This window comes from Aptenodytes forsteri, unplaced genomic scaffold (assembly GCF_000699145.1).
Source record: "Aptenodytes forsteri isolate BGI_AS27 unplaced genomic scaffold, ASM69914v1 Scaffold53, whole genome shotgun sequence".
NCBI lineage: Eukaryota > Metazoa > Chordata > Aves > Sphenisciformes > Spheniscidae > Aptenodytes > Aptenodytes forsteri.
This window is the reverse complement of record NW_008795909.1, coordinates 2367191-2389763: the sequence shown is the minus strand read 5'-3', so window position 1 is coordinate 2389763 and position 22573 is coordinate 2367191. Positions and strand designations below refer to the sequence as shown.

The following is a 22573-nucleotide window of genomic DNA, read 5'->3' as shown; positions in this document are numbered from 1 at the left end:
TGAGATCTTGCGTAAAATCTAATTTACTTTTTCAGAATTGCACTGGCTTTGCTATGTTCAGAAGAAGAAAAAAAAAAAGGAATACAGATCTATTTTTAGGAATACAGATCTATTTTTATTACTAAAATAATTCCATATATGTATATGCAGGCACAGAGCTTTTGCTCAAAAATATTATATCAAAATAGATATAATAGTGTTCAAATTAGGGCTATTCTTTTAAAGTTCATTAATTCGTCTTAGAGAAATAGAATGCATCTTCTCGAGATACAAAGCTGCTTTTTTACAGCTTTGCTGTAGTTCTCTTTCCCTATGTTATTTATTAATGGCATTTTTATGTGGATAGTACCTCAGGACTTCCTTTGCTTCTGCTGTTTATTCGTCACTTGAAGTCATAATAATTTGTTTCTAAAACCACAGCTGGCTGCTATAAAGGCAGAGGGAGGAAGACCATGATTTATGTGGTGAATGAGAAACAAGAACAGAAGAATGTAATAAATATTTGTTACTTAAAACTTCAGATATTGTTATGAAAAAGGTAGCATAAAAATTAAATAGGCAGTATATCAGCAGGATCTTTCCTAAACAGAGTTCTGTTAATTTTTTTTTCATGAGAAGTTAATGTCTTTTAAAAATAGTACTAAAGATCTGATAAATTTACAAGAGTAATGAAATTCAAACTTAAAAACTGCAAATCGATCTTTCAATGACACTTTTGGCACCTCATAAGAGTACTTCGGTTCACAGTTACCTTTATTCTCTGGTATGAGACTTCCATAAGTACTATAGGCTTGGTGGAATCAGTATTTCACTGTTTCTTTCAACAATGTTAGTTAGCTGGTTCTCTCCTCTGCCTGGGTGAGTCTTTCACACAGTCACAGAAAAGGTGATTAAATTAAATTACTTTTTGGATTATGGGCCACATGTGGTGTATTAAACTACTTTAAGCTACTTTTTAGCTTCTTTGGCATTAGGATGTTTAATACATACTTGGTCCGCCTTAAGTGTTTTAATACATAAAAAATTAGAATGGAGTAGGAGAAAGATGTGAAATGGAGAAAGAGAAAAGAAGCAGAACGGAGATCTGAAACTCTGAAAACTTAGCTTTCCATCATGTAAGCAAAATAAGGTTTTTTAATTTGCCATGTAACAAACAGTAATTCTTCTAAACAGGGTCACTAATATGAAGAGAAGATTAGTTTATACAAACGGGGATTTAAAATTTTTAAGTACAATTCAAACCAAGTGCTTTATTTATTTTTGGTCTGTATGTTTTGGAGCAGCAATTCTAGGACAAATATTGCCTGTGTGTATACAGTTACAAATGCTTCCGAGCCAGTTTTAGAGGCGTATCATCCGACTGGAGATGAAAGGCACAAACTTAAGGAATCTCTGATTTCTTTTCCAGATACTTTCTACTGTGCGTGAGCGTTTTGGTTTGGGCAGTATATCATCCATGTAGTAGATATTTTTAATCGAGGTTTATATTAGTAGTGAAAACATGAACATTAAGAGTTCTTGAAAATCACAAGCAGAATATATTGTGTTTCTCACTTGTTTTCAAACGTATGTGCTCAAGAAGAGAAGGGGAGGGACGAGTGGATTTATTTTTTATTTTTCCTTTAGGCAAAAATCCCTTTCATGACCAAGGAAGGAGGCAACAACGTTTTTACAACAGTGTGAAGTGCCTGTTGCTAGAAATGATTTTCACTTTGTTCCTGAAAAGTATGCCAAATTTACTGGAGAGCTAGCACGCTGATTTATTTATATAATATGATGTGAGTGGGGGAGGGGGTAATGCATTTTTGGCCCAGCTGATTTTGCTAAATTTGCTTTGATTTGCTGAAAAGGTTTACTGATTTATTTAACTAGATTTATCTGAAAGAATACAAGGGGCCTTTCCTTGCTCTCTGCATCCTTACTTCCCGAAGATGCAGCACAGAATAGCCATTATCCATGATACACCATTCGGTCAGATAAAATCCACTTTAGTTAAAAAGCCAGCTATTGCTTATCACATATGTCTGTTTATTGACCACATTTTGACAACTGTTTACCTGAACTGATCTAAATAACAATGCATAACTGCCGCAGTTCCTCCCTGTCCTGTGGTTACAGCGGTCAGGCAGCATGTCTGGTTCTCGAACAGAGAAATATGAATATTGAGCCCTTATCTCAAGCAAATTAGAACAAGTTAATCGTAGCTTCGCACTACGAACACGGTCCACAATGCGAGCCCTTAGAGAATTTCTCACTCAGCAGTCAGGAGTAAGGTTTGCTTATTTCACAAAGAGTTCCTAAAACATAATAAATATAGCAGAGAGAAAACAAATATTTTCGTAAATGGGATCTCTCTGCTCTTTCCAGCTGCCCGAGGAACAGAATATTTTGATGAAATAAATTATGATGTATACCAAACAATTTTACTCTTAACCAGCTGCCACCTTATTTCCTGCCATTTTTATCTATTCAGATGTGAGTGCTTTATCTTTCTTAAGAATATACATTTGGTAAAGGAGAATAATCAAAAATCCAGTGAATAATTTCTATGAATCAGTGGTGTTCCAAAAGAAAACCAGCACTTGTAATGTAAAAGCAAGCCATCAAGAGACAGCACAAAGAGAGCAGTACTTTGAAATAACATCCAGATTATTTTCTTTCAGAGACAGTCGAGAAAAAGAAGATCATTTCCTTTAGTTCAGTGGATAGGTAGACGGATAATCACCGGCAAGCATGAAACTCTGACCATAAAAAGGTGGCATCTAAATCCTTCTCTCATCTCATCATGTGCTTTATACTATTTAAAACTTACGGTAGCATCTAAAGGCCTCAACTTCATTGAGTAAGAGGTTATCTAGACACACTTAGGATCTTTAATTAAAAACATTAAATGTAGTGCTTTTATAGTTTCTCTACTATTTACAATTTAAAGTAAAAACAAAATAACAAAAATAATTTGTCTGGACTTGTTAAGGAAAAGTGGAATGTGGCAACACAGAGTACTAAGTATAAAAAAGAAAAGATAATTTACACAGCAGTTTTCACCTTATACTATGTTAGGCTTCTTTATAAACAATGAGCAGAACTCTGTCACTTTGTTATTTTGTGAACTATGCAATTTCACTCTGACTAGAACTAGCTAAATATTGCCGAAAGTTACCTGAGGATAATTTGTAAATATACATGCTTTGACAGTGTTTTCTTCCCTGTCACACTTCGTTTTTATGAACACGATAGAAAAAAAGACTACTGGCAAGAACCGTTTTGATAGTAGTCGTTTTAAACAACTACTAAGAGAATATTTGCTATGGATTTCAATATTCAGATTATAGTATAAGATGCTGTGACTGTAATATTTATTTACCTTGTTTTTTGGCTGAGAAAGTGTGTATATGCCTGAGAAAGAGTGCATAGGTGTATATATCCACATACACCTATACATACACAAGTTTACAACCACGCTCTTTGAAGTTCTGGATTTTTGGAGAAATGTACACTCTTGTCTTTGTTTTAGAAAAACCCTAGAGATAGCACAGCTGAAAGCACTGTGAAATCTTGCATTCTCGTCCTAGATGCTGCCAGAAAAAACAAGCCTTTTATGCTTGAGGAGGCTTGAGATGTTTTCTTGCCAGTTGCGAGTCCTACTTCTCAAAGTAAAAGAGAGCAAGTAATGTCTGTGAAGAAAGTTTTCCTGACAGACGGCATGCAGGCAGCTCTCCTGTGCTCTGCCAATCCATAAGTAATTAAAGTTCCTTTGTTGGCGAAGAGTCAGTTCTGAAACGAATAAGGAAAATTAAGACAGGTGATGCAGTGTCTGTCTCCAAAGGAGAGAGTTTTGAGTGCAAAGTAAAACGAAGATGAAGAAGAAACTGGGTTATATGTCTCTGAATAAATGGTCTCCCATCAGAAAAAGATTAATTTTAAATCACTGTTCTCGTTCTTATATTAAAGATGGTTTAATTCACCCAGAGTTATTTGGCCTTGAAGATGAATTCCTACAATTAAGTGTTTATGACTGAAAGTGCTGCCATGGAAAGCAGAGAGATGAATATCTCTTCAGGAGTACTGTGAACCATTAAATGAGTTGTAGAACCTTTTCCTGGGCATGAACCACTTTTAAATTTCAGACTAAGGCTATAATAGACTTCAGCATAAGGCCTGATGTGTTGCTGTATTTAGGAGTTTGAATAACAGGGTAATCAACATGTACTAATGTGTTTATACAATTTTAAACTTCTTACAGTTAATTGAAAATATGCTGCCCATGGTATGTGTATATGCTGCTCGGATCAAATACAGTTTTCAGATTAGTGCGTTAAGTGTTAGTGTCAGGTAATGAACTTAACCTGCCTCTGATGTGTTGGCTTCTTTTGGCTCAAGATAGGCATGGCTGCTTTCCCCACTTCAGTATAAAGAGAGGCTGGCCATGGAATGTCATACAAACCTGAACAGATGACAAGGAAACAGTGCTAGCTGCCAACTAGCTTCTCTCTCTTTATTTGTCGTGATTAGTGCTTGTTTTTTGTCAGGAAAGCTCAAGGCATCATCCTATAACTGACTGGCATGTTGGGAGGACGTAAACTGAAATACAGGCCAGGCAGACAGAGTTGCATTTTTGGGGCGCAACAGAGGAAATAGACACAGGGCTACTCATCCTGGTTAAGGAAAGAGCACTGGTCCACAGCTCGCCTTTTCTTGGCACTGCCTGTCCATTCCCAGGACTGCTTGCCCCTCCTGTAAGCGGTTTTGCCAGGTATGTGGAAATTAAAGCTCAAACAGTAGTAGATAAAATTGGAGAGACTGCTTGAGGCAGTTACTGTCTCCCCTTATACTGTACCTGCACCATCCTCCCCATGGCTCTGGTGAGTGCTGCCTGCAGCAGGGATGAGAAATTAACTCGTGCATCTCCTCCTAAACGACTTCAGCTTTCGGTCTGGTGTGTTGGGATCAACCCCAGTTTCAGCGTGGCTCAAAACTGCAGGCGTTCAGGAGCAGCTTCATGAGCTGTTTGGTCGTGAGGTGGCAAATTCTGTTACGGGGTGGGGTGAATGGTTGGGGATGAGAGTAGTAACTCCTTCAGCCATCTGATTTTAATCCTTTACCGTATGTGACTTGAAGTCCTTAGATGCCCTCTACTGCCATATACCAGAATTAACAGATGGCTCTGTGTAACCAAATTCAGATTTGCTGAAGTTTATTATCTCTCTGTCTTTGTAAATGAATGGGGGAGGGGAAATAATATCCATAATTATTACAAAATATGCAAAGGCTTTTATAAAGTGTGAGTTTGGGCTAGACATCTTTTCTGACTTTCAGTGCCATTGCCCTGTATTTCAAAATTTTAACACTATTTTTAGCATTCTCTTCAGAGCTCACTTCTCCGATAAATTATCCCTCTGGGAATAAATTTGATCCAGAAAGATGCCTGAGGCACAGCAGAATTTTTCCCCAGCATTTCAGGCCACATCGTGCTAGACGGAAGGAAGCAGCAAAACCTGCTGCTGTAGATCAGTCTCTGTTCTGGGAAGGAACTAAAGGATGTGTTTAGCTGTCAGATGTGTTGTTTGCATAAGACAGAACAGCAGTCAAGAGTCTGTGTCTAAAATGGAACAAGAATGAAATTTCTGTCCCGCATTTGCCTGTGTTACGACAGTTTTTGTGTGCTGGCAGGCACAAAGCAATCCCAAGTCAAACAGAACTAATCCTGGAGGGAATCACTCTACAGGCTCTAAGAATCAAGTGTTTCTGCGGTGTCTGAGCTTTAGCTGTGTTGGTTGTGTCAACTCCTTTTCCCTTCTAAAAGGAAAACCCAGCAGAACAATCCCACCTTTAATTCCCCAGCCCAGGTTCCTAACGCTGATTTGACTGAGTGGGTTTGGTCCAAATGAAATTAGCAGCCACGTTTTGTGTACGTTCTTAAACATGCCTAACCTTTTCTGAGGAGGGTCTGTTACTGTTCATTTTACTCTGGGTGGTTGCCAGTGATGTTACAGATAGCAGGAGGGATGGCAGCAGGGAGCGTGAGCTGTCCAGTGGAGCACGTGACAGCGGGGACCTGCTCCAGGTGAGGGGGGACATGTACAGAGGACCTGCAGGGGGGCCTCTGCCAGGCTAATAAAAAGATAAAGCTTGGGTTCGTCGAAGGGGTGAGCTTTCACACGACGCTTGCTTTTCCCTCCAGCACAGTCCTCCACTTTCAGGCACACTGGTCTAGACTGTCCTACTTATATTTTTCAGGAGCTTTTGTAATTTTTCCAGAACATAATCTCAAACTAACAGAAGTCCATAGCAAAATCTTGTTATGAACAGGGGCTTTGTCTGTGAGACTATTTCTGAAAACGCCTGACTGTTAGCCATTGCATAAAAGGCTGAAACACAAATTTGTTCATATGCTTTTGTTTTCAGTGTGTTCGTTTCTTCAAACCCCGCCCCTTTCTCCAAGAAATACGTTAAGTTCTTCAAGTCCTCCTGGCAGGTGGGCTATATATTGTTATGGTGGCAAACCTGTGAAGCTGCACCAATTTATACCACCCGACAATGTGGTCCATTGCATCTATTTTTACTAGATCCGTGTTTTTCCAATTTCTTCCTGTTCTTTCAATGGCATTTTTTTTCTATCCATCAGGGAGTGGAATCCTGCATCCAGAGAATGTAAGTAACAGCTGTTTCCACTCAATTTACATTTATATACCTAACACTTCAAAATAGATTATTTCTAGAAGCTTTCACAATCTAGTCAAAATTCCTACTTAGTCAGAGGTACTAGTGAGATGTTAATGAAATCCCTTTGGACTGGCTGACGGAAAAGATGCAGCAACAACAGAATTCCCCAAATGACTGATCAGTTGTGCTTCTGACAGTTACACTTCAACAATCAGTTGAAGCCTATCTTTTCATCTCCTTGGGCGTTTTCAGGATCAGTTCCGTGGGCTGTTCTAAGGAGGGGGGAGTATGCCAGGTAAGGAGAGGAATTGTTAAAAAATCTGTGCTGAACTGGTAGTATATTTCTAGCAAAATTAATTTATCATGTAAGTATGGCTGTAAAGGAAAAAACAAAACAAAACAAAACAGCACCTGGCAAGCTATTTAAAGTGAACAGCTTATTTGCCAGCATCACAGATTTTTAAACAGACAGACCCCTTCTGTCCTGAGAATAACTGAAAAACAGCTCTTTAATTTGTTTTTTTAATGCCACTATTTTCTTTTGTTGACATTTCACTAGCCCTGAAATGGAAACACAACATTTTTATTTAGTAATGCCTAAATGAAGATTTTAAGAATTATGTCCAATTATCAGGTTTTTTTCTCCAGAAAACTTTGAAAGCCTTTCACCTCATTATTTTGCCAAATGCCTCAACTTGAACCGTTTCTTTAGATTTCTTCGAAGGCTGAGAATTACAGAACATTGAGGTTTAGTGACCTTTGGTACAGTTCATTTATTCCGATGTGGACTGTTGAAGAAGATGCTTGCTCCTAAGTCCAGATTTTGTTTGAAGTTACAGAAATGCACTTTCTTCTCTGCATATTTAATTTTGTTTATCCAGAAGAAAAATCCTTTTATTTTTACAGGAGTCTCAACTGGGGCATCTCTGAACTGGATTGGACAATCTTGATGACTCAGGTTGTTTAGAGAACAGTAATGATGCATGTGAGTTGCTGTTTTTGCATGTCTCGATAAGCCTGTACCAGACTCATTCAGACTTAGTACTCTGAACAAAGACAATCTGAGCTCAGGTTGTCTGTAAAAACGATGTGGGTCCCAACTACCTGATTTCAGAGTGCATGCTTGTATTTCTAAGTAAGGCAAGTCCCAGATGCCAAGAGGATTGGCTTATATTCACACTAGCTGGGGCTAGTTCCCTCCAGAGCAGACTCCTATATTCACACCCCACAGTACTCCTTGGACTCTCTCTGGTGCCCCTATAGACCCAACATGTAATTCTGATTTTTTGTGCATCTTTCAGTTTGAAGTATCTGAAATTACGTGAAACTGTACTGCAGCCTGTGAGAATGGTGCTTTCCTAGCCTGAAAGTGAGGGTATGTATTACATGTTTTGGGATGCAGTAACGTTTGAGGGTGCACAATCGGCTTGAGCAGTTCAGAAGAGCACATAGGGTAAAGTCAAAACAAGATACGATCTTGGGAAGCAGTGCTTGGTGTGAACTCTCCCTGCAGGGGCGTGCAGCCATTGCTTCAAAGAGGGCTAGGTGGAACAGGGGAAATAATGAAGAGGTGTGGGGATCAGCAGCCAGAGCTTGAGCTTGCTCCCCAGCCTGCAGCAGCAAGGACATGCTCAGAGGGACCCCAAGTATCAGTCTGCTGCTGGGGACCACCTCTGGCTGAGGTGAAGCGTAGACACAGGTATTCTGACTGCAGGATAAACGCTTCACTCCTTTAAGAGTGGGCTTCTCATGTATCATTTTCACGAAGTCATGAGTTAAAATCTTGGTCACATTGAAGCAAAACACTCACCCAGTTCCAGCGATTCAAGGTTTTGCCCTCAGTCTGGACAAAGACTGGCTAAGCACTGTGTACGTACAAACCACAGCTGCTCTCCATCAGGACCACCACTGCTCTTCTCTTCACCAGCCATTGTGTCACCTTTCAGTCTTACCGGTGGCCTCTTTGGGCTCATTTCAAATCTTTTTCTTCAACAAATATGGCCATATAAAGGCAATGAATTGTAACCCATGCAGCCAACATACAGCATGTTTATTTTAGTAGATTTGAACATACAACTATATACTCTAGAAAGGGAATTTCTCTGCCGTTAAGACTTCTCTCTGCTTATGGTGAACTTACCATGAATTTTGTTTGCGCTATGCCTCTGCTCTAGATAGGAAATCCTCTTTCTTAATCCAATTCCAAAATTTGTGGAATTCGCTGCCACCCTCAGTTTCCCCATCACTAATGCCAGGATTTTAACTGTATGAAAAACAGCATGGGGGGAAAGGGAGTTTTATAAAGATAGGAGGTATTCTTGGAAAATAACAAGTGAACCCATACTTAAACCAGTCAGGATTAAAAATTACAAAATAACAAAGAAGTGTGAAAAGGGATGTGAAGCCTTATGCTATTGTATACCAACCAATTGTTAACTAATTAGGGGTCAAGGAAAATTTTTTCCTGGCATTAGTTGATTGTTCAGTTGAATCCTCAGTGTGTTTTAACTAAAGCAGAAGGTAAAGATCACTGCTGCAGCACAGCTCTGATACACTAACTCCTACAGATGTTGACTTCAGAAAAATGCTACTAGCTTATTATTTGTTTAAACAAATACAACATAAATTTGAATAATAAGACTAGCAGTATTTAAGAAACACTAATTACGTGAAACTATAAAGCTCTGTTTTGTTAGCATTAGTCAGTAGGAAATATATGTTTGTACAGTAGCGTCATGTTTTAATAGTTTAATCTTTTACTTAGGTTAAGCCATTATCATGTAGAATAAAAATTAATGCAGTAGCCTAATGTAACAGTCACTTTTCACTGTTCATTTGAATTTTCTGCAATACTTACATGGTTAAACTTTTATTAGTTTTGGCAGAAGGGATGCTAAAAAACAGATCTTCCAGAATTCTTTTTGTATGATATCTCATATTTTAGATATCTCAAAACTGGCCTTATTTAAAATGGTAAACTGCCTCTGACCCAAGACTGTTTTTCTTCTTGACAAGCAGTAAAGCTGAATATAAGCACAACTGTTTTCTGTATTTATTACTTACTTGATTTTTCAGAAAGGCTAGTTGGCAAAGTTTCTCAGCTTTGTTGGCCATTCCAACCTCCTAGGTGATGAAAAGCTTTGCGATACGTTGATTATAATTTCTCACCTACATCATGACACTTAATGAAGCGGTACTCCAGGCCATAAACTTTTACTTCTCTAGAAGCCACGCAATGCAAAATTGCTGACCAAACATGCCGTTTGGTTCATGCAGCTTCCACATAGCTCCCACCTTCTGATGTGCAGTGTCCTAACAGCTGTAGTTATATACAGTGGAACTAACAGTCTGTGTAAATTGTATTTAAGTTTTCAGAGAATTCTGTGCAAATTACCCAGTAACTTATCATTTAATGTGTTCATTTTTCTAGAAGTACCTAGAGGTAACGGTTGGAATCATGAACTCATTAGAAGAGGTGCTAGAAAGATACATAAAGTAAGTAACTATCTTATTTCTCCTGTGACTACACACCGAATGAAACAAAAAAAAAAACCCAGCTTATCTTTTAGTATTGGAGGGTTGATTAAATATAAGGAGGTGAGATTAAAATCCTATACACAATTTATTCACAATTACAAAATTAAATGTGTGTGAATTACTCTATACAGAAAACAAAGAGTTCCTATACATGGACTACATGCTATTGAAGGCTAGCAGAAACAGCAAAAGTGTTTTTATCTTACTTAAGTGGAATATTTTTCTTTTACATATATGCTCTCTTAAATGGAAAAAAAAAAAAAGGTAGGACTGCTTTCATTTGCTCTGACACAGGCATCTAAATCTCAGCTAAGCTTCACCCTCCCTTCATAGATGAGAAAAGCACCTCCAGAGAACAATTTGTATGATGTATTCTAGACAATAAAATCTTAAAAATAAGATCAACTGCCTTGTATAGGTACTTTTTTTGTGCCAATTGACTATAAGGGGAGCCTACAAAGACTAACTCAGGCTTAGATGTCTAATTAGTAGCTGTCTCAATCTTAGAGCTGAATCCAACTTTTACATATTGTAGGTACACAATTTGTCTGACCTTTATTCTAGTCAATGGTGGGCTTTAAGTCAATTTTATTATATTGTAGCATTAAAACAAAATATACATCCTCTATTACAGAAGAGGAATGCAGTTGACGTCTATTTGATCTCTTCATTATAGAACTTTGACTGGTTTTGAGGACAGAATGAGCATGTGAGAAATTACAGCAGAGCAGCTGCTAAAATTTGTAAAGGTTGGAATAACTGACAAATGGTGTTGGCTTTAAACAGCAATCATTACTGACTTTATAATGGAGCTGCAGCAATGATTTATTCTGGTACAGCGGAATTTAGACATGGCAGCTGAAATTCAGACCTATTACAACAATAAACGGACAAGAAGGGAACTTTCCTATAGGCCCGAATAACTGGAGGGGCGGGAAGGGATGGACGGATAACTGCTCCCTCCATTACAGTCATGAGGAACTGAAGTGTGACGACATGAAACTTGTGACACGGGTGTATTTGGTAGTTGGGTCCCATTACTGCTCCACCGTTGGCTCATTTTTTCAAAACCGGGAGGGTAGGGCTTTTTTTGTTTAAGTGTGAACATACATCTCTGCTACACATTACAAAAGTCAAATCAGCCAAAGCAAACAGGCAAGTCCCGCAAAAGCACCTTTGACCCTTTGAATCCAACCACTTTCAGACCTGCTAGGAAGTTCCTTTTTCTTAAGTTCTTACAAATTTAATTAAAAAGCAGCTAATGCATGTGTCTCAGTGTTAAATTTGATGATATAGCTAAATCCTCTATGGTTTCAGACAAATCCAGTTGAGTTATTGTGCAAGATTGCCTCCTGGTGGTAGCACCAAGAATCTGCAGAACAACATAATTCGCACATAGAAAAGGGAAAAACCTGTTTTAAAAGCATGCTTCCTTTTTTAATTCAGGTCTAACTAGAGGCAGTGAAAGAACTTTCTTTTCACCAGGACATCAAGATAAATTGAACTGCGATTTAAATGTTCTGAATTGAGGACAAACATTTTGATACTTGAATGAAACAGTTTTCTAAAGGCGTGCCAGCAAGCACAGCCCAAGAAGTCTTTTAGCGAGACATTAAAAAAAACAAAAGCAGTAAGGTGAACCCAACTGCATACTATCCACAGCAATGAGCCTAATAAGGTCTGAAACACTTAACAACTACTAGATACAAAGCAAATGGCTAAATGCCTTAAATTGGATACAAAGACACCAGAGCAGACTTAACATTGTGAATTCTATGCAACTACAGTTTTCAATTACAAAGAACAAGAGCAACAGAAAACAGAAACCCCAAATTCACTCTCAAATGGATTATTCTTTTGCGTAGAAGTGGGACAAGAATCAAACAGATGGATTTCTAATTCCAAGCTTTCGAGTAAAGAGAAACAGATAAAGACAGCTTTATGCAGTTGTTCGAGACCTAGAAAATCAGGAGGACAGCTTGGAATTACTGTGAGAGGAGGATTTTAATTAGGTCACCCAGGAGAAAGATTTAGTAAAAAAGAACATAGAAAGATTGAGAGTGGTAGCATAATGCAGGGAAAGATTTTAAAATATCAATTTAATGAATTAACGTAGTAACAAAATGGCAGAGGGTACATGTAATAAACACGTGTTTTAGACTCAGTTTCCAGTAACTGGTCAGAAGAAGTACTTTAAAGACAGCAGTCCAGCACATCATAGATTTTTAGCCCTCAAGATGCTTGAAAAGGATCCAAAAATGTTTGGGAAACATTGAGAAATCCAACATTTCTACAGTGATTGTGGATGTTTGATCATAAACAGGGTTTGACAGGCAAGAACAGACAAATGTGGTAACAGAAGGTTTCTGTAAGGCAAAATGCCTTAATAGTATTAGGCAGCAATAAGCAAAAGTACCGGGGAGAAGAAGGGGGAAAAATAATTGAAAGTTTAAGTCAATCCAAGGATGGCTTTTCTTACACTGGAGTAAAGTCCAACGGTGACAAATTAGGTCTCAGCTTTCCAAAAATAAACGGGGCTCCATTTTATGCAGTGGAACATAACAAAACACTAAACACGAGAGGTAAGCTTCTCACTTACGGACCAGTGTCAGTACCACACACCATGAATTGATGAAAATACTAAAATTGTTATACTATAAATTTACTAAAAACTTTTTTAAAAGTCATATTCTAGGCAGAAAAAAAAATTTTTTTCATGGGATTGAACTTGCAGAGTAAGCAGCGATCCTTTTCATAGACACAACAGACATTCCTTCATGATAGCATGTTTGTTATCATGCAAGCAACACATCGTATAATTCGGAGCCAAAATCACTTGGCTGACGTAGGCTTAAACATGGACTCAGATATCTTACAAGCATAACAGAGAGAATAAGCAGAACAATTCAATGCTCTGCTCTGATAAACCACTATCAGCTAACTGGCATTCAGATTTAAAAATGCATTTTTTAAAATAATACCAAGATAAATACTTAGACTAGCTTTATGTAAAATTTTCCAGAAGTATTTAAAGGCAGTCTTTTTACATGCATCCAACATTACTTTTTTCACCATTAAAGGAAATTCAAGGAAAAAAAGGTTATTTAGTAGTAACTTTAGAAAAGTAAGTAACCTTTATACTGACAATGACCAGGATTAGAGACTTTATATGGTACTCCACTTCTAGCAAAATGTGTAGATAACACATGCTGGCAAAATGACATTAGACTAACATACAAGAAACAAGAACCTTCCTATCTTAATCCAAGTTGCTTTGGAAAGTCAATACAATCAAAATGTATGACACATATGGGATAATTGTTTTCTGATCATTCATTAGGATCTGCTAAGAAGACTTAATGAAGTCACTGGGATCTCGGCAGAGGCACAATGTTCCAAGCTAGCCTTTTCTGTCAGATGCCTAAAACTGTAGACTGGAGTAAAGAATCTCCTTTTCCTGAGAAAAAAATGCTAGATGACATAGAACGTTTTAATAGCAGAAACATTTAGGCACCACAAAACGCTAAAGCTATGAAGTAGAATCAGACCAAATTTCTTTAATTTAAAGCATTTTATATAGCAAAGGGCCAATCCTTCCCCCTAGGTAAGCTAGAAAGAGCTGGGAGTCTTCACCGATTACCTTGCTGAGGCAAAGAACTCTTCCTCCCCTGAACTACAGCTATTCCAATTTATATACAAACATAGCATCCTCCCTGAGCAGTAGTTGGGGTGGGTTTAAAAACAAACAAACAAACCCACAACCAAAAAAAACCACCCACAAACCACGAATGCACACAGAAGTTATTTCAGATATTTGGGAATGCTGGGTGATTTAGAAGGGTGAGTTATTATGCTTTGGAAGCTAAAATTTAACGAAGTTGGCCAGTTTTCAGTACACAACATTAGCTTTAAATACAATCACTTGGCTGATGTAGGATTAAACGTGGAATCAGGTATCTTACAAGCGTAACAGAAGCAGCAAAACTATTTCACTGTTTTCATAAATACCTCATAATATTTTTCATAAATACTATTTCATAAATACCTCAGTATCCAAGCTCATCTGCATTTCAGTTACTAGATTTCTTAAAAAAAAAAAATCCCCCAAAATAACACCAAACCCTAACGTGTCCAGTTCTAGACTTCCCATTTTGACATCATACTTCTGTGCGTTCACTTTACCAATGATGAGCCTCTGACCTAGTTTAATCGGAGCACTCCATCACCTGTTACACCCAGTTCTAACACTAGCACATTCACTGACTGTGCATATACGATAGCCTTCACCGGATCCTTGTTCCAGTAGTGCAGTTTTGTTGGTTTTCTACTGTCAACTAGTTGAAATAGAAAATAACAAGTTTAGTTAAGCGTGTTTTAGTTATAGCACTCACATAGAACTGCCAAACATCACATTTTCCGTAACTTTTATTTCCAGTAAGGATTGATAGCAAAGTGCTGATGAACAGGAAGTTATCTTAATTATCTGTCTTTAGGAGGATTAGGATTCTTGCGTCTTCTATGATACCTAGAAGAAAAAAAGGCTGCAGTGAATGCAAGCTTTGGGGAGTCTTTGATTCTCCTGATATTTTTCCCCCCCGGTGAGTGGTCTGGAGGTTACACAAGTGAGCAAAACACAAGATACACGAGCACAACCCATCACCACTCATTAGATGTTATCTCTGTTGTTCATGGAGTTACATAACACTACTCATTTCTACCGCTACATCTGCTACAAGCACGCAATAAATCCATCGGTTCTACAGCTCAATAGGTAGAAAGGCTGCTGTTTATTCTTAATCCTTTGTGTGAAGTTAGTTTTATTACATGGTCAGCTTTTCCTTTGGCTAAAATGATTGCTACAGAACAAAGAGACTCGGTGTTTAAAGGAGTTGTGCCAGACTGTATATTAAATAGCATAATATTTTGCAGACAAACTAAAAATCACATTCTTCAGAACAAAAATGATCCCTACTTTCCTCTTAATTACCTACCCTAAAACAAGGAAGATCCTGTCTGATGCTCATTAAAGTGACAGCTGCTACTCTCTGGCCATAGAAAGTTCTACCATTTCATTCCTTTTATCTACTCCCAAAACACAGTAATTAAAAAGTTTTCTGTGGACAAAAAAAAAAATTCTGCCTGTATCAAGTCTCCATAGCTATAAAAGTAGCAGCTTCCAAAAGGTGTAGTAACACAGACTGGAAAGAAGCAACACAAACTAGAATGCCATTTGTTTCCAGTGGTATATCTGAATGTATTATAGTTCCTCTTTAAGCTCAGTCATGCGTATTTGCACCTCTCCTCCTCCTAGCTTTCTGAATACAAGGCACACAAAGGTACACTTTTCACCATTTCAAATGAAAAACCTCTACTGTTCTGAAGTCTCAGAATCATCCCATTGAGTTTTTTTCTGAAAAGTTGTTAAGGAATAGACAATGCATGTTTCCAAGCTGTATTTGGTTATATCCATTGAGAGTATTTTACATACTAGACTCTCTTATGCTGACTTCACTTATGCAACTTTAATAAATCACCTGAACCAGTAGCTAACTAGATGGTATGAGAAATTTCTACTCTGTGACATATTTTACAAAAAAACCCACGTTGCAAAGTCTACCAAAGGGGCAGTGTTAAAAAAAAACACCTTACGAAATACAGTCTTCCATTTACACAACACTGCATTTAAGATTTTATGTAGTAGCCTGTGTGCTAACAGTATCTCATCTCACATGACTTATCCTCGGTTGAATCTGATCATTAAGTTATTCCTGTATCTCCTTTTACACCCCAAAGGAACAAACATTGAAAAGAAAATACTTACTGTCCCACAGGATACCAGCGATGTTTTGTTGTGTAAAACATTTTGCTGAGCTCTTCAATTGTAGGACCTCTATTGTTCTTTAGCTCCTTTTCATTCAATCTGGATTTCAAAACTTGATCGAGGGTTTCTTCTTTATTATTCACTGGATCTGGCCGTGGTATGGGCTATAAAAACAGTAGTGTATATATTTCCTTTTTTTGAGAAAAACAAGAAGCCAAGCTCCATAGATAGCATTACAGTTTACTCTTTTAACAGCTGAAACCAAAGGAATACAGAAGAATACTTGTAATTGTAAAGGCTGTTTACCGCCTGCTCCCCCCAAACAAAACCACATCACTGTGGAGCAGATGTCTAGAAACATCTAATTACCCAAGGTGCTACAGCTGATTACCCTACCCCTAAAATCAGCGCTGCTGTCATCATTATTGCTGATCTCACCCGTACAATTCACTAGGTGAATCATAAGCTTCAGTTCTACTAATACAAAAGTACTCATGTTATTCCTATTTAGAAATTTATTCACAGTGACGATCATCATCGCTAAAAAAGCTTTTAGATGATTTGTACCTTGGAGAAGAATGTCACTTCCTAATTGTTTGTGCATCTGCTAAGACCAAGATGTTTGTTCTCAACCTGAAACCTAACTACTAGCACCATTACAAATATTTTTCCTTGTTTTAGTCTTTTACATCTGTTTTTCCTGAGAGACATGCAAATGATAAATTTAAAAATACCGATATGTGACGTGCAGGCAAAGAGTGCTAAAATGTTTTAAGTTTTCAATGGAGAATTTTCACATTGGGTACTTCAGCAACGTAGCTACCATTTGCAGTATTTTACTAGCACGTGAGAACTGGAAATTGAAACAAAAAGCGTACACTAGAAAAGTTTATCTAGACACACTTTCATCAGTGTAAAGAACACATTGAAAGTACTACTGATAGATAAAAATTCAATATTTAAAGTTTTTTGTGGTGTTTATGAACCCAGAGTGCTGAATGGGATTTAAAGCAGGAGTTGAAGAAAACAACAGCAGCAGCACTCCTTTATATGCTCTTGCCCAGACTGCTGCATCTGTACACAGGAGGACGTGTGAACTGTAACCTGCATTCCAAACATCCTCTTTGAGTACACTCACAGACAGACATTAGTTTTCTCTGTGGCGCACAAGTATTTGAGTGCCTCATTTAATTCTATCTGAGTTACTATATGCTGTGATACCTGAGCATTTCTTACGCTTCAACTTTCCCTCAATTCAACTAAGAATAAGGTCCTCCTCATGGCAGCAGCTTATTCATCATTCACTCACTTCACAGACATGCTGATCATGTAATAAAAAGTACCTCAGTATTTCAAATTTTAAAAAAGATGCCCCAAAGGCTCAAAATTATGAACTACTTATGCCTTTACAAGAGTAAGAAATATAAATGTGTACATTTGGACATACTTTTGTATGCTCGTATGGAATCTCAAGCGAAGGGTGATAGCAGACAATTGTCTTCAAATCTGATGTCACTGCAAGTTCCACTTTGCTATAAAAATAAAAACTTACACTCTTAAATATATCCCTTAAAATTTTCAGAAATGCTGAGCAACTCAACAACCCAAGTCCCAAAGAAAACCAGATTTGACCCTGCACTTTCAAATTCTTAAGAATCTTCCGTAAAATAAACCCTTATAAAATAAGGGTCACAAATACTTGATCTGAACTTCCTGCTTTTTTTTTTTCCCCCCAGCCATCTTCAGGTTTCTTTTTTTGGATGGAGAGAAAAAAAGGGCTAAAATAAATTATTAAAGATAGCTGGAAATACGGGTTGGGAAAAAAAATCTTTAACACTTTGAATAATTACATATAAAACCGTAGCAACAGATGGGGGTAATGATCATCACTGATACCTAGGACATCATGCCTGTATAAGAAGTGTGGCACCTACAACCGAAAGAATAGAAAACGAAGCTCTGATTGGGGTTCTAACTTTTATATTTGGTCAAAGATGATGAGCATGATGAACAAAAAGTCCTACAGAGAGGTTCCTTGAGGGAGTATGACTCTTCTCACCTTCCTTCCTTATTAACTTCCGTGACACATCAGCTTCCTAAAACCTTGTATGACATGGATGCTGCGTTTCTCACTATATTTGTATCATCTTTTGTGGTTTCTACTCAAATGTCCCATGCAGCAGCACAAAAATACCTGGACTTTGTCTTAAAAACAAGCATCAATGAAAATGACTGCTCTTGGCTACTTTTGCTCTTCCACAAACAAAACTGCAGGGGTACTGGGGTCATCACCACATTTAGAATTGAGTCCTGCATGATTTTTCATTACACATTTTTTTTAAATACTAACTTCACAATCATTATGATTGGAAATAGTACTTTAGTTAAAATTATTATATATATCCAAAACTGGCAGAAGATCTATTTGATACCATTATATGACAACTTCACGACAGAGAAAGTAGCCCTGGAAGAAACGTTACATGAAAAGGCCACACATCAAAGCATGTTTAAGTACCAATTGTAGTCTTCAGGGAGAACCGAGTACGTAGATTTATGGCAAGCATGATACACAGCTCCATCTGCAAAACAAACCCACATAAAGAACACTAATGTAAAAACAAACAGAACTGTGCCAAATTTAAGAATGTTTACATTTTCATTCCATTCTAAGTCTTAATCGGGGATTATAATCATGCTCAGTTCTAGATTAAAAGAACCCAAATACTGTCTAAATATAAGTTCACTTTACTACACAGATTTCTAGTGCAATCAAAAAATACAGTATCTAGGTAGCTATGGCCCACATTTACCTTTCCTATTGTATTGTTTTCCTAAGAAAAAAATCACAGTATGAACAAAATACCTATAGATTTCACCATTAGAGCATATTCTTTACATATGCAAAGAACATTACCTTATGACTTACAGGGAAGATCATAATTTCATTCATAGCAATATTTATTATAAAAACCAAATTTGTACTTCACTGGTGACTGCTATATATGCTATACAAACCACAAAACTATAACATCTTAGCTGCTGTAACACTAGAGAACTTTACCCCTTTCCCCAGGTTCCTGTTGCTCCAAGGAAAGCAATCGCAAGAATTAAAAGTAGTAAAGAAGGACAACAGCATCTGGGACCGTACTAAGTGAACTGAGGGAAAGGATTATCTCCCTCTGCTCAGCACCTGTTAGACCACATCTAGATACTATGGCCAGTTTGGGGCCTTTTAATAAAAGATAAACTTGAATGAGTTCAGCCAAGGCCCGCCAAGAGGGTTGGGGGGGGCTGCAGCACCTGCCCTGCGGGGAAAGGCTGAGGGACCGGAGCTGGCTCAGTCTGGAGCAGAGACAGTTTTGGGGAGACCTAGCAGCAGCCCCCAGCGACTATGTATGATGGTTGGGGTTACTGAGGAGAGGGAGCCAGTCTGTTCACTGCATGGTGGGAGGACACAGAACAACATCCCTAAGTTGAAACGAGAGGCTCTGACCGGCTATGTAGAGAAACGTTTTCCTCACGAGGACAGCCAACCAGTGGGATGGGGGCCCAGGCAGGTTTCTGCAGTCTCTGTCCTTGGGGATTTCAAAGACCCAGCTGGACAAAGCCCTGAGCAACCTGGTGTGATTGCAGAGCGGAGCCTGCTTTGAGGAGGAGGTTGGACCACAGACCACCCCAAGTCCCTTCCAACTGCATTTTCCCACGATTCCATTCCCATTTTTTCCTAGAATCATAAAATCACTTAGGTTGGAAAAGACCACTAAGATCATGGAGTCCAACCATAAACCTAACGTCAGGTGTTACATAGCAACAGCCCCTTATATAGGAACCATACCATAGGCATCTTGCCTTCCACAACCACGTAGGTATGCATGCCTCAGATGGGCCTGGGAGGTGCCTGTAGTGACTTCTACTGGCAAACCCCTTCCTTTACTGCCGGAACCTGACACAAATCCACATGTAAGTTTCTGAGTCCAGTGAAGCTTCTTCTACCACTACACTTTAAGAACTGAATTACGATCACAAGAACTAAGTCTTGGCATGTTCCGAGCCTTCTGTTTTCAAGTCAGTCATAAAAAGGTTTCACCTTTTTTTTTTACTTCTTATTTTATGTAGACCATCTTTAGTTTTAATACAGATAGGATTCTTCTTGGCTGTCCATAATAGAGAGGGAGAGCATTCAGTGTGTCAAAATTGGGAAAGCGGAAAGAACCAAGAAGAATCTTTCGTGTAGCTATTTTTCTCTCAGAAATACTTGAGATGTAAAATTCTTAAATTTAAAATTAGATATAGCTAATATATTTAAATATGTATCTTAGATATAAAATTCTTAAATTTAGAATTTCTGTTAATACTCCCATGCTTCAGTTCTTCCAGTTAAACCATTCTTAGTTATTAAGAAGTTGAGTTCTGGTAAAATATTACTGCAAATGGTTCGTATTTCTTACTAAGATTTCTTTCCCCTCCTTGCCCACTAACCTCTAAAATGTAACAATGTCCATTATATTTTCTCAATTCCTGTCTTTTCTACCACCTTCACTATCTCCCCTACATCTTTCTATTGACACCTAAAACATGGACAAAAATCTAAGAAATAATACCTGTTTTCACTTGTTCTCTGTTTAGGTTAAGTAATGAGATTTTACTGCAGCCTGTTCTCACCACTGTTTGTAAGTCTGAAAAAATAAATTTAAATCTTCAAATATAATCAGTGGTAAGAGGGATGGTATTTACAAGCTAACTAATAAATCAGAGGAGTGTCATATGTGGATCATGGAAGCTTTAAAAGAAAAAAAACAAATCAAGATATCCTTTAATTATTAGCAGAGAACACGGAATATCAGACTTGATTCCGTTCAAATAAAAGTTCACTTCCATGCTTCCATTACTTTAAACAGTACAGGAAAGAGGCTCTTGAAGAACAAATTTTAATACAGGACTTATACAATTTCACCGCTACTTACGCTGCAGCAGGGCCTGCTTACAGGTTGCTACTGAACGCATCCAAAAGAAGCCGGACCGCGCAGTTCTAAGCGATGTTGCCATGCTGACAGCAGAGAGGAAACCAGTCCTGGACAAGATGGAACTCAAACGGACACCGTATCCTTTTTTTCTGCAGAACACCCTCTGAAACAAACCAGTTTCGTAACTGTTCAGGGTACAAAAGACCGACAATTTAATTTCTTGAATACCTTAAGGATAAATGAAATTTGTGCAGTATATTCTCAGTTATCTGTCAGTTGTTTAGAAGTCCTTATTATTTAAAATACTGGCACCTGCCTCCTTAATCGTCAAATGTGGAACAAGTCTTTATTTACTGAGAGGTACTCTTTGAAGGTACATCATTAACTTTAAAAATAAAGTTTCCAAGCTTGAGTCTTCTCACAGTTTTTCTGCTGGTACTCACCCCCCTAAATTTTGCATCTCTCCTTCTGCGCACTCCACAGAATTATTCCCGAAACATGCTTTTCTTGTTCACGATGTAAATATCATCACCCAGTATAAAAATAGAAGTACCTATAAATAATGCTTGCTGTAGTTAACAAACTGTCTAGATGCAGTTGGTTTCATCCATCTCAAAAGCAACACCCCTAAAAGCTACAAAAGACCGTTTAGGATATCTTAAATTTACCCCAGATTTCACAGAAGGAGAAAGGCACATATAAACAGCTTAAGTTTTCATTGTCTACAGAAAAAAAAAATTGCTTCGAAGATAAACTTATAATGATGCTTAAAAAAACGTAACCGGAGGCAGTTTAGAAACATGCTCATAAAAAAATAAACAAGACCTCTTTAAAACCACTTCATATTTAGCGCTTAATAACATCACCAGAAGTGTGCGTTTTCCAATTTCGACAAACAATTATTCGTCATTTTCTTTACCTGTGACAAGTGCTGCTGAAGCTAGAGAACGCTAACACAGCGCCTGCAGAGCTGCTCACAGCTTGCCTGCGACAGCTCCGTAACAGAAGAGGCGTGAGGAGTACGGCGGGTCGGGACCGCCTCGTCACAGGGCAGGGTTCAAGCACCGGCCCACCCTCGCCCTCCCCTCCAGGACCACTACCGGCTAAACCGGGGCATTCCCACCCCCGCGACAGCACCCGGAAAACTCCGAGAGCTCTGTCTGCAACAAGCAGGAACACAAACCCCGGTGTTCTAGGATTAAAGAAAATACTGAGCTTAGAAGAAAGAAAGTCACTAATCCGTCAAAGCAAGCAAAAGAGCGCCCGTTATAAAAACAGATATGCCGGCTATTAAAACAAACAAACAAACAAACAAACTGTGAAACACAGCGGTTTAACCCCTCTGAAAGTATCCAAACTCCCTTCCCATGGCCCGCTTCGGAGACCTAGCTTGCAGTTCCCCTGCATCAGCCGGGCACGCTTTGTCATTAACTACAAAAACAAGGAGGGGGCAGCGCTGCACGCCGCGGCCCTCGGGGGAAGCGGCCCTGCCCTCGGCTGCCCAGCCCAGCCCGCGGAGACAAGCGCTTCCCCGGCGCAGAGCGCAGCAGCCGGCCGGGGGGAGCCGCGGCCGCCCCCCTCCCCC

The 22573-nt window shown here is 38.5% G+C and overlaps 1 protein-coding gene across 1 annotated transcript; it reads right to left on the bottom strand.

The window, feature by feature from the left end:
- Positions 1-14596: 14596 nt before the first annotated feature.
- Positions 14597-21151, bottom strand: MRPL42 (mitochondrial ribosomal protein L42). Its single transcript, XM_019473473.1, has 5 exons — positions 20989-21151; positions 18540-18603; positions 17469-17553; positions 16022-16185; positions 14597-14725 (listed from the first exon to the last, which is right to left on the bottom strand). The coding sequence occupies exons 1-5, from the start codon at positions 21068-21070 to the stop codon at positions 14680-14682; spliced, it is 441 nt and encodes a 146-aa protein (XP_019329018.1). The 5' UTR covers positions 21071-21151; the 3' UTR covers positions 14597-14679.
- Positions 21152-22573: the final 1422 nt, after the last annotated feature.

Coding starts and splice junctions, on each gene's coding strand:
- MRPL42 (XM_019473473.1), bottom strand. CDS start 21,070: ATGGCAACATCGCTTAGAACTGCGCGGTCCGGCTTCTTTTGGATGCGT. Junction 17,554..18,539: donor CTCCCTGAAGACTACAATTG/GTACTTAAACAT, acceptor TTATTTTTATAG/CAAAGTGGAACTTGCAGTGA. Junction 14,726..16,021: donor CGCTGGTATCCTGTGGGACA/GTAAGTATTTTC, acceptor TTTTTCTTCTAG/GTATCATAGAAGACGCAAGA.